This window comes from Pseudopodoces humilis, chromosome 19, assembly GCF_049639895.1.
Source record: "Pseudopodoces humilis isolate 2021_Gansu_Grassland_sample_001 chromosome 19, ASM4963989v1, whole genome shotgun sequence".
Classification (NCBI taxonomy): Eukaryota; Metazoa; Chordata; class Aves; order Passeriformes; family Paridae; genus Pseudopodoces; species Pseudopodoces humilis.
Window position 1 is genome coordinate 10,243,525 of NC_142218.1, and position 16,421 is coordinate 10,259,945.

Sequence of the window (16,421 nt, forward strand, 5' to 3'; positions counted from 1 at the left end):
ACAGACTTTTCTTTACAAGCCAACAATGTGTTGTATCCAAGCATTAGTGCAAGTTAATAAATTGATATTGCCCTTATTCTTCTCCCTTATGTTTTACAGCTGCTGTGCTCTGGATTACAAATTTCAGCCCAACATAAAGATCAGGCCAGGAATTAATATTTTTCATTCGCGTTTTTTAAGTTTTAAGTGATAAAACATAGTATTTGCAGGAGAACCAGACTAATAAACTAATGCCTCACTGTGTCTTCTACTCAGTTGCTGAAGTAGCAGTAAATTGCCTAAGTGGCTTCCAGAAGCATGCCACAAGTTTTCTTAAAACATGCCACAGTATTTGAGGCCTGTTTCAGTGCCACTGAAGGTAATTTTGGGGGTGTGAGTGGTTTTTGCTTTCTTTCAGTTGATTGTTTAACACCAGTGGGACACAACAGCACTACTGCAAGCTCCACAAACATACCTTTTAAAATTCAGTTCACTACTCAGTTCTATCCTTTCCCCAAAGATCTACTGAGAAGAAGGAAAGATCCTAGAATTGATTACCCACTTGGTTTTATTTTTGGTTTATTTTTTTGTGAAAATCTTTTAAGGTGAGTTAACAGATTCTAAATCCTTAAAAGCCATTATTCCAAAAATTATCAAAAAGTTACACAACAGGATTCCTACTGCCACTAGCAGTGTCAAAATTCACTCATCTTTCCATGCTGGTAAGGGAAATACTGAAGTTACCTGGTAGGCAATCAGCCCATCTTAGAAAAGCTTGTAAACTCTGTTTTAACAGAAAATACAGACAAAGCAGTGTCCTGTGTAAAAAGTGCCTTGTGCTTCTACTTCCAGTGGGTATGGAGAGAACACTCCAATGTAATGTTTCCAACCCATCTGTCATTTTCCAGTGCAGAGAAATAACAGATCATTGAAGTCTCACTATTTCCCACAGCTCCTTTATTCAAGGAGTCTTTAGAACAATGACTACTCTTCAGCTGGGGGAAAAAATACCAGAATCCCTCAAATTCATCCCCCAGCCATTAAACATAGTTTTATTCTTGAACTATTCTGACACCAGAAGCTTTACAGCATAAACCAAAACACAACAGAAGGCACTTATGGTTAGGGCTGATGAATTGAAGCACATTTTGTGCTGGAGAAGTGAGAGAAAAGTGTCTTCTAATGCTCTGAAAAATAGTCATGGTTAACATAAAGGCACAATTTAATACTGACTCACAACTTTGCTTCCCAAACAGCTTCTTGTTCCCTCAAGCCTTGAGCAGTTCTCAGACTCCTCAAAGCAACAGAGTGGTCTGAATCACAACACTGAGAGGCTCAACATTTGATTCCAACTTTTGCTGCTGACTTGAAGCAATTATTTAAAATAAATGCTTTAACTGTTTATATTCCAGTTTAAATCCCAGCCTTGATTAGACTCAGCAAGAATTTTAACAGTCTTCTAAAGAAAGGCTCTCGAGGAGCAAACATTATTTTGGTAACACCTGCATTCTGCACTAACATTCACAGTTCCTTCTACATTCAGATGAAATTTCCTTTATTTCCATCACCGTTTATCTCCAAGACCAGTTCATATTCCATAGTTTGGAATATTAGATACCAACAGCTGAAAAATTAAACCACTTCCAAAAGAATGTACACGAAAAGTCAATGCTTGCTATGGGAGACAAGTTGGTTTTTTATTGAAACCAAATGTCTAGAACTTTCTTAAGTCAACATTTCAAAACCACCTCAGAATTAGGCCTCAGAAGGTTTTTTATAAAAGCACCAAATGCAGAATACTTTATTTGCAACTGTTCTAGTGCATCCTCATGTCACACTTGGGAAAGCTCCAGAGTCTTTGTGCCACCAGGACACAAACTCGTGGGACATCACGTAATTTATGAGAGACAAGCCTGGGAGCAATCTGGAGAGCCATTCTTGATTTTAGTAGGAAGCTGATCCTTCTCTGGAAGTGGCAATCCTGACAAGTTTCTCCCTTACCACACAGAACAGTTATTGTGAGATGCAGCTCTTTCCATACAAACCACCAAAACCAACAGCAATACTGAAAATTGAGATGAGCATCAACAGCCCAGTAAAGAATTTTATCTCTATATTTAAATTTTACATGACTTCACAGAATAGCTTTCAGTAGCAACCAATTTGTAAGAAATGCTAATTTTCATGGTGGAAAAACTGGGTCAAATTGCTACATCTATGGAAGCATAACACAAATCAAGAAAAAAAAACAGCTCTGAAATTAAGCAGAGAAAATTAACTTGTAAATCATTTCTTACAACCTCTTCAGCAAGGGGTTTTTAGGTAATCATCTCTGAAAAGCCAACAGGATTATTACAATAAGTAAAAAAAGTTATTTACTTCTCATACTCACTTCAGAAGCTCCAAAGTAATTGTTCCCCGAGGCTCTGCTTCTATGCTCTTTCCCCAGAATTTTAGTTTGGGATAGATTGATCCATGAAATATGAAGTCCTTATTGAGGCCTTCAGAATAAAATGCACTAATAGGTGGGTGGTGGCTGACTTGTTCAGATATAAACCTAAATCCTAAGTCCTCCCTGGCAACAACAAAAAAAGAGCATTAAACAGTAAGTGTATTTTTAATATTGCAAGGGAAAAGAGTTGTTACTTTAAAAAAAAGTGAGGTATTTTTAGATTAAACTGAAGGTGAGACTTTTCCTTTTCTAGTTCCATGACACATTTACAATTAATGAAATGAAAGGATTTCCACTCTGAACACTTTATTTTTATACCCCAAACCAGATTTCTACCCAGAAAAGCAACTAAAGAAGTTGTGCTGAAATAACTCATGAAAATAAAGAAACCTTTTGGGCAACATGAAAAGATCTGACTGAAAATTCTTTACTCTACTGCAGACATATCACCCATTTATTTGAGGAAGCTCAAAATCCTTCAGACTAATTCCTCTATCTGACATGATCAACAAAACACTATTTAAATTAATTAATAGTGTGTGCTCAGGAAGTGTCTTTGGTGGAAGAACATGAACCAATTTTTCTCTAAATAAATCAAAGAATACTCTGCCTAAACATCGAAATAAAATTATTAGCTTTTATAAAACTTCTCAGAAATTTGGAGATAGTTTGAGGAAAAGAATTTTAGCTATACTCAGAAATATACTTTAGTGGTGTTTTACTGCACCCAAACCATTTTGAGAGTCTGCTAACTCAAGAACACAAACAGCCCCAGTTCCCAATTTAAAGTAATTACTACCTGGTTAATTCATAGGTTTCTCCTAACAGTGGGTTAAATGGTTTGCCAGTTCTCTCCCACTGAGAAGCTACAGCAGAAACTGCAAAAGCAGCTACAGCCTGTAAGCAAATTAAGAACATATTGTTATGAGAATAGTGCATTAAAACTCTAAGTTTAATGTACTTTATTTGTTGCACATTACAGTATTTATTATTCCAAAAAGGAATTGCTTTATATTGCTTAAGGCAATAACATTTGTAAGCCATAGAATAAATGACATAGAAGTCGGGAAATATAAGCACTTATTAAGAATCTCATTTCCAACAGGAATTATTGTCTGTGGTAAATTCTGCCAGATTACACTCTGCCTCACCCACTTCTAGAAGATCAGCCTGGTTTTTTAAATCTACTTTCCACCCCCCAACTTTGCTCCCCACCTTCAGCTCATTGGGAACAGAGCCTCACTTCCCTGGAGCCAGGTAAGAACTATTTCTAGCACAGATGAGATTTCTTGAACCAGGCCAGAAGGTTTAGGTGACACTGAGGAGCTCCTGCAGGCTGGGGAATGGAGCTGTGGACCACACAAATACAGGAGCCAAGATAAACACACCAGTTTCACTTGAGTAAAACCAAAGCTGTGAGCAGCACCAGCACAACCTGATGCACACAGGTGTCACCATATTCACTTCCCTGCTGGGAGCCCAGCCAGGTACTGTATCCTACTCCAGTAATAACCAGTTTTGGAGAAAAAAAGAGTGGTAAATTTGTCTCTGTCATGACAATTTTTCATCCAGGAGCTTCAAAATCATGAGGCCAACAAACCAATTTAGAGTGACATAAAGCAAGGATTTCATCCTCATAAAACCACAAAAAGAGTCACAGTTTAAGAACTGAGTGGAGATCCTGGGGCATGGTCAGTTGTGGCACTTTCCTTTCAAACTCTGCACAGCATGGAGGGTCTAAGTGTCACAACTATTTGACACAGCCACTATGAAAGAAGAAACTCATCTAGACAGACAAATTGGGCATTCTTACAGTAGCCCCTGAGAAAGAAATACACTCAAGTGAGAAACTGTCTTAAAATCAAAGACTGAGAGGAAAAAAACTTATTGTGAATTACCCAGTTCTTACCTGCATTCTTTCCAGAGGATCTGCATGACTACAAGCCTTATTGATGAGGTATATATGCTCCATATATTCCGTTATCCTTTGAAGGAAACTCAAGGGCTCGTTGAAGACAATGGGCATCGTAATCTTGGACAGCTCCTACATAACCAAAGGGCAGGTTGACTTCTTAGACACAATACTAAGTTAACAACTGGCAACAACAAGAATTCTGAAAATAAGTTGTGGGTGAGTTTATTTACAGTATTTCTCAAAGGATATCTGGCAAGCCTGAAGCAGACCTCCAAGTGCTACAGCTGAAAGGGGCGGGAAGCACTGCAGAACCCTATTTGCAATCTGAAATAACAACTTAAAACACTGATCCAGCTAACTTAATAAATTCATAGAGGATGTTACCTTCTCTGCTGTGGTCTGTGTAAAGCAGAAGAGGTTAACATTTCCCTAAGTAGCAGCAATAATGTTCAACCAGCTCTGTGCTGATACTGAAGTGCCACACACTCCTTGGAAACCCTCACATTCTTATTTGCATACAATCTATCTATTGTACTGCAGCAACCACAAATTATTTTTTGAAAGGAACAGTTACATAAAGAATAGTACTTGAATTGCTCCAACAGATTTTAGTGGCTTTATTTAAGCAACCTGTTATTTGTGTCAGACCATTTCTCGTTTCCCATGTGGATAGAAGACAGACATGAAGTTCTCACAGAGATTTCCAAATCCCCAGGTCTTTTTCTACACCCAAGCAAATCTGGCTGTTTAATTACAAAGTTGCACTCATGCATTAAAACACCAATGTTAGTGCTTAAAACTTAACATAAAGCAGAATGCCACTAAGATGAAGTTAATGCAACATTTTCCTCACACCTTGGCACAAGCAAGGGAAGAAAAATGTTAACATTAACTAACTTAAACTGATTTGATCCAAGCAAAAGGTTTGAGTAGGTAGGTCATTCATCCCACCAAAAGGAGTTTTGAGAGAACAACTGTATCTCCTAGATGACATGAATTAATAAAACAAAATCCTAAATCACGTTTTGCTAAGTAAAGAATAAAAAAAAATCAAGTAAGAGAGCATTGTGTCAATCAAACATATTTGACTATATTTTAACGGCTTTAGTCTAGTTCTTAAAGGACAGATTCAGAAATGCCAATCCACATGCTCTAACAGCTAAAGAAGATATGGAAATAGTACTGTTAATAAAACAATGTTGAGATTTTGGGAGTTGCAGTTTAAAATTGTTTCCTAGCCAAAAGAAAAGGAAAATGCACCAAGCGATATCCTGTGCCTTGATGTTTAAGCAATAAAATTAATCAGCTGACCTTAGGAGACCTAACACAGATGCTTCATCCAAGCTAACTTACCAGTCCAATGCATTTTTTTAATATGCTCCACACACTAAAATCACTTCTAGAAAACATTGGGGCAGGTAATGATGTCCTGTAAAGGAAAAAAAAAATACAACTGTCATTATCAGCCCATTAAACAACAAGACATTTTCTTCTCTATTGAAGCAACTTAGAAAGGAAGCAAAGCATCACCCAGACATGGCACAGGAAGCTGACACATGAACTGACTTTCCAAGCCCAGAGAATTACCCTCTCCCATGAGAACAGCAATGCCCCAAAAGGTATGAGCCAGCACATGCTCACCTCTCATCTCCTATGCAGCTCTATGTGTTTACCTGTGTCTCTTAATCCCATTTTCTTGTATCTCTGTCTCTCCATTATGCTTTCCAGTCCTATTGCTTTGGTGTGGATCTAGATCAAGCATTTCTGGAACTTTATGATTTGCTTCTGAAAAGTCTCCTGAAGAATTGTCAGAATCAAAGCCTGTATAAAAACCAAAAGGCAACAGTTTTCTCAGGAACCTTACCATGCCACAGAGGGCCACTCACATTTTCAAGTCTCACACCTGAAGTAGACTTAGACTAAGTTATTTTATTTCAAAGAGTATCTGAGTGAAGACCCTTACTAAGTGACCTAATTTCCAGGAGTATTACAAGCCAACTATTGCATTAGAATCGAGAATTATCATTTTTCACACTGCTGAATAAAAAACTAATTTAGAATCTTAAAAGCTGTCGAGTAGCTTTTAATTAGCTTTAACCTAATCAGATTAGCTGCACTGTCTCTTTTTCAGAGCTGCAGTGTACTTACAATAATTTGTTTCAGTTATGTAGTTTTCTTCAAAGACCTCAAATAAATTAAACTTACACTGTTAATAGGCAAGGAGGAAAAGAAAAAATGAAAGAGAAAATGGCCATTTCACAATGCAAGGACAAACACCCAGACAACTGCAACCAAAGAAATGCAGGATATTGAACTTCTTTTTGCCATCCATATGTGCAAACCATCTAACACTTCCCTAATGCTTGCAGCAGGAACATGTGGGCAGCAGGGTGAATATTCCCTGAGCTCCACAAGTGACCACAGCCTGACCTGCAGGAGGTGGCTGCATTTCCTATGTCCCAAATCCATCCACTTGGTCAAAAGCTACTGGAAACACCATTGTAACCAAACCCCAGCTTGCAGCAAGGTGCTTGGAACAGCTTTCATCCCAAAAATGTTAAACCAGCAGCAATCTGTAGAACACAAACTTGTGTCATCAAGCTGCCCTAAGTAAAAGCTGGACTAAGCCAACAATCCAAGATTCCAGTTTAACGATTTTTAGTCACATAAACTACACATGTAGTAATATAAATAATGACAATTTTTGCACATGGCTTTGAATAAGAAGATTTTAAAAGCATTCTATACACCTCTACACACACCCTTGGTGTCAATCAACAGCAAGAGGCCTCCCCTCAGTGCTGCTACCCAGACTGACTGCAGGAAAAAACCACTTGTAAACCACAACAGCATCACCACAGAGCACCCTAAAGGATCAATTAATACAATCCTTCACAACTGCTGCAGCACTACAACAGAAAACACTGCTGATCAATCAATGTAATAAAGGAACATTTTTGCTGACATTAATTCTAAGATCATGAAGTCCTTTCTGAGTGCCAAAGGGGTCAATTCTTCCTCAAGAAAGACTTTAGTTTCCAACTTCCAATTTAAAAGTCAGAATCAAAAAGCAATATTAATTGTGGGTATTTGCTGGCATACAATTTTTGCCATGGTTTTAAGGAATACATAATTTTTGCATTCCTTTCATTCCAGCTGTCACAACCTGGACAGCCCCTTGTCTTTGTACTGAGTTCACATCACACTCAGCTATGGCCTGTCCCAGAGTCCAGCAGTGGGTACAGAAATATTCTGAAATATTACAAAGCCTGTAGACACTCTAATGGAGTAAAGAAATCAGTTGTGACTAAGATTATTTCAATTTCAAATAGACTAAAATGCTGTGATCCCCTGCCATTGACTTCTTTACAAAGCAGTACTTCAACTTTATTTTAACCTCTCCAATGGCTGCTTTTGCTGCATTAGAGCAATTCATGCAAGGCACACATTCCAGAAACAAAAAGCTGCACTTTTTTCAGGGATCAAGACCATGGTAATAACATTCAGATCTGTACCAGGAAGTCCCAGTGATATAATCTTATTTGGTAAACAGCAGGTGTAATGGGTGATGTCATGTACTCACCCTGTCTCCTACATTTTGATGTCACAAGAATGTAATTATACAGCAATAACCACACCTTGGCACTCTTAGTACTCAACTGGAAACTATGACAGTCACATAAGGATTCAGGTCCTTAAAATGAGAACTACCCTGAAATATCTGTCTTAAAAAAACCTTCAGTCAGTTCATAACAAAATATTTATGATTTTGAAATAGTATTTTAACCATATATTAGCTTTTTTCACAACCTGTTACAATACAAGCAGCAAATAACTTATTAGCTTAACTATAAGTTGAGGAAAAAAAAATTTTAAAAAGCGCTTTTTGGTACAATACCCTCACCCCAAAAACTGATCAAGCTCACATGACACAAGGAACAGCATCACTTCCATGAGATTAACACATCTAAATGTAAAAGTAAAGCTTCCCAACAGGAATAGTCCACTGGCTTATAGGGTGTTAGTAGTTCTGGAAAATGTTACTGTAATTTCAGTCTTTACATTGTACCTGAAACCTGCAAATCCTATCAAATGGTCATTGTGTTATCCACATTAGTGTTTCTGTTTCCTATGATTCAGAATTGTTTTGTCCTGCTCCTGTAAAGCACAAGAGGAATTCAGATTCAAGCATATATATTATTTATGGACAACAATATGTCACTGGTAAGTAAATAAATACCAATTCAAATGAGTGTCTTGCAGACAAACAACAAAAAATAAATCCCTGCTCCAGAAAAGAAAGTACATCAGAAGGATAAGTTTGCTTTTATTAGACTGCACTTCTCTTAATTAGTTAAAAAAAAACTCAAACCAAAAGCATTATGGTACACAACCAGATAATCATAGACTTTCAACTACACTTTCCACCTTAGCATCACATGACTTATCCACTACAAACCCATTGAGAAAATTTCAGAAGATGCTTCTCAAAGAAGTTCTAGGTATCACAGTTCTATTAAGAACTATCCAGACACTGTTTTATGCAGAGGTAGTAGTTCTGGAAGAAAAACAGCTTACAGAAATGATTTGCTGTAGTTTTTCTAAGTTCAAAAAGAGCCTTACACCAGCTGACAATAAAGCTTTGAACTTGAGAAACTGAGTAGGTAAGAGTTATTTACAGGACAGTTTTCATACTGAAAAGCCACTGGGAGTGAGGACAAAAATGTAGATTTAAAAGGAGGATAGGGGATCAGAGACAGAAATACAATGCCAACAATTAGCTTAATCAGAAGTTCCACTTACATGTGTTAAGAGTGAAACAAAAGCTTTAAAAAGTCTTAAACTTTCAAAACAAAATACTTAAGTTGTGTGCCAACATAAATCTATTTCAAGAGCTTAAAGAAAAGTGACTTGCCAGTAACTTTAGTTCTCTTAGCCTTCCTCTTCCACATCCTGCAAATGAAACAAGTGCACTCAGAGTGTGCTGCACATGAGCCAAGGCAGCAGAGCCCTGGTTCTGAGTCATGGACAGAGACACGAGACCTCCCCTCCAGACAGTCAGCAACTTCCCCAAGTACTAATTAAGCCTTGTCAGCCAAGGCAGAAAGGGAATCAAAACACCTTGAGAGCCCTGAGACCTAAAAATGGCATAAGGAGTAGGATAAACATGCTGGAAGTGCAGACAGCAAGTGAAGCAAGAGGTATTGCTTTTCTTTGCCAGAAATTAACCATTCTCCACTTTCCAAAATCAGTCCATTGTCGCAAGCTGTAGCTGATGGAGGCAGGTTGGCCTTTCACAACATCTGCAATACTTACAGAGCCATTGATTCTGTCTGATCCAGACAGAATGAAAATATATCAGTTTGGCAGATAACCTCACTTCCTCCTCCCCACGTGAAAGCAACAGAGAACAATATCCTCACAAATACACACCTGGCTGGATGAACCAGCTGAACCTCGTTGGCACAGAACACATTTCCGTAGAACTGCAGGCTAATATTTAATAAAGCAAAATTAAACTATCCATGTTCTCAAAAATAAATTACCCTGGTAAACAGCCAGACACTTTCCTGCTTTGTTGCAACACTTTCACAAAACACTCTGGCAAAAAGATACCCAACAATATCAATGAAGGATACAGCTCTAAAAGAGGTCCCTGATGGCACACAGTCTTTAACAAAGTCTGTGATAACATTAACACACCCAAGGTGACATAGATCAAAGCTATATGCTCCTTGTCTCACAGAAAAATTCAGAGAATCTGAAATTCATCTAAGGATTGACCACCTTTATCCTGATCCAGCCTCAGAGAAGGTGGCCACTGGAATTTAAGAAAAAGCAGATTCCAGACAGCTGGGATGTCTGGAGTTAAGTGAGATCACAGGAAACATTCTCAAGGGATTCCCTAGGGGACTCATTCATGAGGTAAGGATGTCAAGTGTCAGCAATGCTAATAACCTCTGACTGCAAAGGAACTTCTCCCCATGGAAACTCTTTGTCACCAACTCCATCCATTGATATCCCAGTCCATGCTGCTCCTCCACAAGTGCCATCATCATCCAGTTAGGGACAAACCATGTGCCAGGAGGATGATTCCCAATCACACAGCACACAATTCCCTCCCATGAGAATGTCTTTTAGATGAGATGGGGACAGTGTCAGAAGCAGGAAACTTCTCAGCCAGGAAGTTAAATCCAGTACTACAAAAATCAGGGGTCTCCTTAGGAGAGATTTGTATTCTACAAGTGGATGTCATTAATTAATAACTATGGAAAAGCTGTGACTTCCTCAAGGAGTGAGTCCATTCTACCTTAGACGAGGCAGGAAACTACCTGGGCTGCTGCTGAGCATGATGAAGAATTCTGGAGTAACTCCCACAGAGACCAAGTGCTCCCAGCCTGGTTTACTCCCTATAGGACACAAACCCCAGTACCCAATTCCTAAAATCAGTGAACTTTGGGAACACACTGCAGCTGCTTCTGGGAAACCAGGGCCCAGGACTCAGCAGGAGCAAGAGAAAAGTATGGTGCACACACTGTTTTCATCTCAACACTAAAACACAGCTGGAAAAGGTGCTCATTCCTGGCAGCCACATCCCAATCCTAGACTTCGACCAGATGAAGCACATCTGAAGTGCTGAAGAAGCTTCTGCCCTTCTACTGATCTGACCTAAAAACAAGGAGACCATCCTTGGAAAGAGCAGACCAAGCAGCCTGCCAAGGGAACTTCATTTTATTTTAATCAAAATTTGGAACTTCAGATCCTGAAGTTTTCACTGGGAAACCTGGAAGCTCACCTTGGTTCAGAAAGGACCGTGATTGTGGACTTGATCTCCTGCCATGACACCTACCATGTCCAGATCATTAAAAAACTAAGAGACAGGCAGGCACTACCATTAACACCTAAAAAATCCACTAAAGCACCATGTGAAAGATCCACAGTATTAGCAGGAGCAGAGTTACTACAGACACTAGCAGCCAGGGAACATGAATGCAGAGAGGCCCATTTATAGTTGTTCTTGGCATCACATTTCTGAATGACCTGGACAAGACACAGCCACAAAGAACTAGGTCTGACTTCACTTGGTCTGTGCAAATAACTCATCAAACTGTCAGCATCTCCTAAAGCACCCAGCTGGAGAAAGGGATTGAGCACCTGTCCTTAAAGACAGACGGTCCTGAGAGAAAACAAATCTGAAGCAAAGTATTCCAAACTTAGCACTCCTCTTAAATCAAGTACCAAGCTCCAAGAAACACACATAACTTTTATATATATATATAAATTTATCTCCTGCCAGCACATTCCCCCCTGTGGAAGAGTAAGATGAGGATGGAACAAGGAGTGCTCACAACACCCCAGTTCTGAGCAGAGTCAGCCATGGCTGCAGGTACAAGAACAACTCATGCACAATAGCTCAGTCACCAACACCTGGAGCACTTGCAGGGGCAATCAACCTTTGGAGGTAGAGGAGAATAAGAAGAGAGAAGGACAAAAACAGAGTCTAAACTCAGATGAGTCAAACACCAAGGGCTGTGCAGTTCTGCAGCAAGGGACAAACAAATGCATCACCATCAAAGCTGTACAACACAAACCTTGTGTTTAGAGGCACATTTCACACCTCTTTCAGTGGAAAAAAAAAATCTAGCTCATTTATGGCAGTGACCCTGAGCTCTTGAAACTGAGAGATTACTACTGACATACAGAAACAACCCATTGTGTTTTCAAGATTTTAATGGTACAATGGTTTGATTTTACTGATGAATTTGGAGTACCAGACCCCATCACTCCCAGCTGGCATGAACACAAACCAAATTTCCTTCTCTCCTCTGTGACATAGTTGTGACAAGTCCTGTACAGTCTGCTGTCAGTCACACTGCTTCACCCAGCCCCCTCTGTTTACTCCTCACATGAATTTCCAACCACCCATGTCTAAGTCTACCTTACCCACTTCTATCTACCATGCTATTTCCATTCCTTTCACACTCACCATTATTCTCTTTCCTTTCCTGAGATTTTACATTAACCACTGTACACTCAGTACTTCTCCTTTCACCTCTGCTACAGGATTTCTCAAGAGACATTTAAGTGGTAATCTTTACAATTGTTTGGGATCTTTAAGAGGATTTCCTTTTTCTTTATTAAAATACTTCAGGCATTTTATTTCACCACTAAAGCTATCTAAAGCTCTTATAAATAACTATTCATCCTTATTAGTTGAAAGCAAAGTATTATTTGATACTCTGCTCAAGTGTGAAGTGATTCATGTTTGCTTTTTTAGAAAAAATACGACTGCAAAGACTTTTGGCTCCCTATCTTGAGAACATATTTTTACAGCAATTTGTTTCTGACTTGAAAAACATTTTCTGCTTCAATTCTTTAGGATAAGTTTTCCATTAAAATAAAAAAAAGAATACAATAACAATAAAAACAACCCACAGAAAATATTTCACCTTTCAAAGGATCTGCTTCTCAAGCTGCTATTAAATTGATTTTCACAGAAAATGAAAGCAAGACCTGGCCACTAAAGGACTGTTATAGTGATGAAATAATAACTGGCATTAAGATTTAACAAAAAAAACCCTCATTTCCAAGCCTGAACACGAGCTACAATTTTCCTTTTCTACTTTTCAGAAGACAGCACTATAAGTTTTACCAACACAAGTTTACTTTTGATTTATAACTAACAGCTATGTATTACCAGCCCCTTACCACACACACAATGTAACTTATAGGGGTTTTCTCCCCCTTGGCACTGCGCCCATCACTCACCCGTAACGGCATCATAAAACTCTTCTTCACTGTTCATCCTTCAGTGTGAAGTCTCTGTGCAGCCAGTGCAGCTCTCTCTAATGCATCGTTGAATTTGATTTAGAGATTAAGTATCTGTGTGCTGTCAGGGTCTTCTTTTGCAAATACCCAGCTGCTTTAGATGATCTATTTGACAAGACAGGGAAACAGAATTAGCAGCTTCTCCTGTGTATGAACACTCACACTTGACAAACACTAATTCTCCTGTTTCTTCACATGGCAAAAGATGGCTTTTTGCATTCATAAATAAACAGCTTTCTTTGATACCACAGTAATTTTGAAGACAACTACAACCTGCCACAAGAACAGCTGATTTACTGTGCCACACTTCTCTCTGTTTAAACACTTCATACACATTATTGTAAAATGTATCTTATTTACAGCAAGTTAAATTTCAGGCAAATACAGCTAGAAGGAGCAGAGAACTGACAGAAGAAAAAGCCAGCTGCCAAACCAAAAATTCTCCTTAGCAAGAGGATAAGCTTTACTGCATCCTTAACCAAGAAATCTGGGAACAAGAACCTTGGTATCACAAAGTCTGACCACTGCATGAAAATATTTGGTCTGACTCTACATCATGCAATCAGTGACCCTGAGAGAAGTTTTGTCAGGCTACTGCTATGCACTCTTGAAGAGACAACCAAAGATTTTTCCCTCTAGAAGGAATGGAAAGAACCAACTTTTCCTCAGTAGAACCACACACTCTGCAAATAACTTACAGATTTATGTATCATTCCAGCTCTACTTTACAGATAGATTAAATTAGATTTTTTTCCAGATGGTTGGCAATGGCATATCGCAAATATTTTTACCTCACCCAATTTTAGCTTAAGGAGAAGAATGAGAAAATTTTGTTTTCACTCTCATAAATGCTCACCAGGTTCCAACAACGAGCCAAGTACACAGCAATAAATGACAGCATGGCAATGCTATCGATATCTCCTCCAAAACAACCTCAATCTGTCAGTCTCAATTTTTTCTGATCCCGAAGATTCCACTGTTTTGTGACAGTAGTTTCTCCAGAGTAATTATAACTTGCACAATTCCATTCCAATTAAGAGTAACAAAGCCAGAAGTCCACTCTGCTCCTAGGAGAAGAGTTTACTATGTTTGAAGCCAATTCCTTATTTTATTCTGCAAGAAATCAGACTGTGTTCCAAGTCTTTTTCCCCTCACTGCCCAGAACAAAAGTTGTTTGAATGTCTCACATACATACAGTTCTTCTAACTCTCCATTCAGAGGGAGGAGCTAAACCAGCCCATTATGGGACTCATCTAAGTTAATTAATTTAGTGTTTGCCTTGAAGCATTTTATGTCTTTCAAGGATATCAGTTTGTCACTTTTCCCTTGGGAACCTCCCATCTCCTTGCTACTATAGGATTTTATATCAATCTCTGCATCAGCAATATCATATTTACAAGTCCTCACTCTCCAAATATCTTTGAAGATGCAAACATTTATGCTTTCAATTGTCTGCAAGCACTGCATCCTTCTAGCAAAACAGCTGCCAGTATTTCTAGGAGGAAACTTATAGATATATATATATATACAAGACACAGCTCTCATGATCAGGACTACAATGACATTATTTTCTCCATGTTTTCTTGCATCTTCCCTTTTCCTGTTTGGTCTTGTATAGAAGGCACTATAAAATAAAAATTATTACTTACAAAACTGTCAAATATCATTAAGAGCCCTAGAATAAATAAGGTCATACAGATGAATGCCAGTTTCTCCTCTCCCCTCTCGTGCACAATAATAATTGCATTACAAAAGGCCTTGTGAGGTGGAGCTACATCCCACAGCGTGCAGTTTCACTGCAGAGACAATGCAGCTCTCTTATAAAAACACTCACCAAGAACAAATGAAGAGACCAGAATCAGAGACAAATGAAAAGCAGAGTTATGTTGTGCTCTCCTGACATCTATCTCACACCACACCTGAAACTCACTTCTATTTGAAAGTTCAATCATATGCCTGTAAGTTATATACAAAATATTCACTGAAATAATTTTAAATAATTACAGTCACAAATTTTCCTAAGGTGTTAGGAACATTTTAAAAAGGAAAAAAATAATATATTTTGCTGAGTTACACTAGGAATAACTTCTCACTTGTATCACTTCTTTTACATTCTGTTCTTTTATACAGCAGAGATTAACATGAATTTACATGCAGCTGAACACGCAGTGATAACAGCATTCAGCTTTCATGAGCCAAAAAGCTGGGATTAAATCCTGTTCTCTTACTAACAGCAACAGCAAAAGTTACTTTCAACAAGGCTGAAATACCAGGAGACAAAAACATCCTGGTGTCTTCATTTTCAGTATCTGTAATCTATATTTGCTCCTCCATTCCCTGATGTTCCCAGAAGAATTCACCTGCACACCAAGTATGGTTAGCAGCTTTTATCAAAATTGCCATTGAAAGAAGGGTGCAACACTCCTGTGTCAGACAGATCTTCAAGAGCTCAGGACCAGCTGCTGTCCTGGAAAAATCTTTCATAAAGCATAAACATCCTGTCATGGTCTCACCTTTCAGTCCTAGAGTGCAGAAGAAACACAAAGTCTGTTTGGACATTCCTGCCTTCCAGAACCACAGGAGAGGGAACAAACAGAAAGGGCTGCTCCTAAACACCAGACAGGTCCCAAAGGAGCTCAGGAGCAAACTCCCCTCTCCCAGTGACCCCCTGATGCAGAGGGTAACAAACTATTCACCCCACGCACAGTCCCAGCCAGGGCCCCATGGCCAAGGAAGAACAAAGTGGCAGCAGCTCTGTCGATCAGCTGGTTGTGAATAATGTCACACCAAGTGATCTGTGAGGCAGAGCTGAACCTGTCACTCGGCAGTGACACGTCCCAGGTGATTTGGCTGCCACTGCTCTGCTTTCCAAAGCTCTGTGCAGGCCACAGTGTCCCCTACAAGGTCACAGTCCCCAGCAGAAGAACATACACGAATTCTCTTCCAGAAATACACCAGTCTCAGACTCTGCACAATTCCTATTTTAAACCATTTCCTCCCACTTGAACTTATTTTTAAAACCAGGACAACAAAAGCACAAGACTTTGCAAATCACTTTATAAACTGCCTAATTTGCTCCACGCATTTTGTGACGTGCATGTGAGCATCTCTCTGAGAGGAGATGCACATTCCACCTTCAGGGCTGCTCTCCAAAAACCAGCGTGTGGGAATCCACTGCCTTTATCTTGGTAAATTAGTAATCCCTCAAATTTGTCACTTCGTAGGCTTGTTCCTTCTAAAATTTCA

The 16,421-nt window shown here is 39.0% G+C and overlaps 1 protein-coding gene across 3 annotated transcripts in view; it reads right to left on the bottom strand.

Annotated features, from left to right (window-relative positions):
- The window catches only part of OSBPL2 (oxysterol binding protein like 2), a 33,418-nt gene that overhangs the window by 9,273 nt on the left and 7,724 nt on the right, over positions 1 to 16,421 (bottom strand). For 2 of the 3 annotated variants that reach the window (XM_014254228.2, XM_005524821.3), the window contains 6 exons: positions 13,116 to 13,280; positions 6,020 to 6,167; positions 5,700 to 5,775; positions 4,341 to 4,475; positions 3,231 to 3,328; positions 2,372 to 2,554 (listed from right to left, as the gene is read on the bottom strand). In XM_014254228.2, the coding sequence (XP_014109703.1) occupies positions 2,372 to 2,554; positions 3,231 to 3,328; positions 4,341 to 4,475; positions 5,700 to 5,775; positions 6,020 to 6,167; positions 13,116 to 13,152 (677 nt within the window). In that variant the 5' untranslated portion in view covers positions 13,153 to 13,280. The remainder of the gene's footprint in view (positions 1 to 2,371; positions 2,555 to 3,230; positions 3,329 to 4,340; positions 4,476 to 5,699; positions 5,776 to 6,019; positions 6,168 to 13,115; positions 13,281 to 16,421) is intronic. The other variant, XM_014254229.2, reaches the window with a different exon arrangement.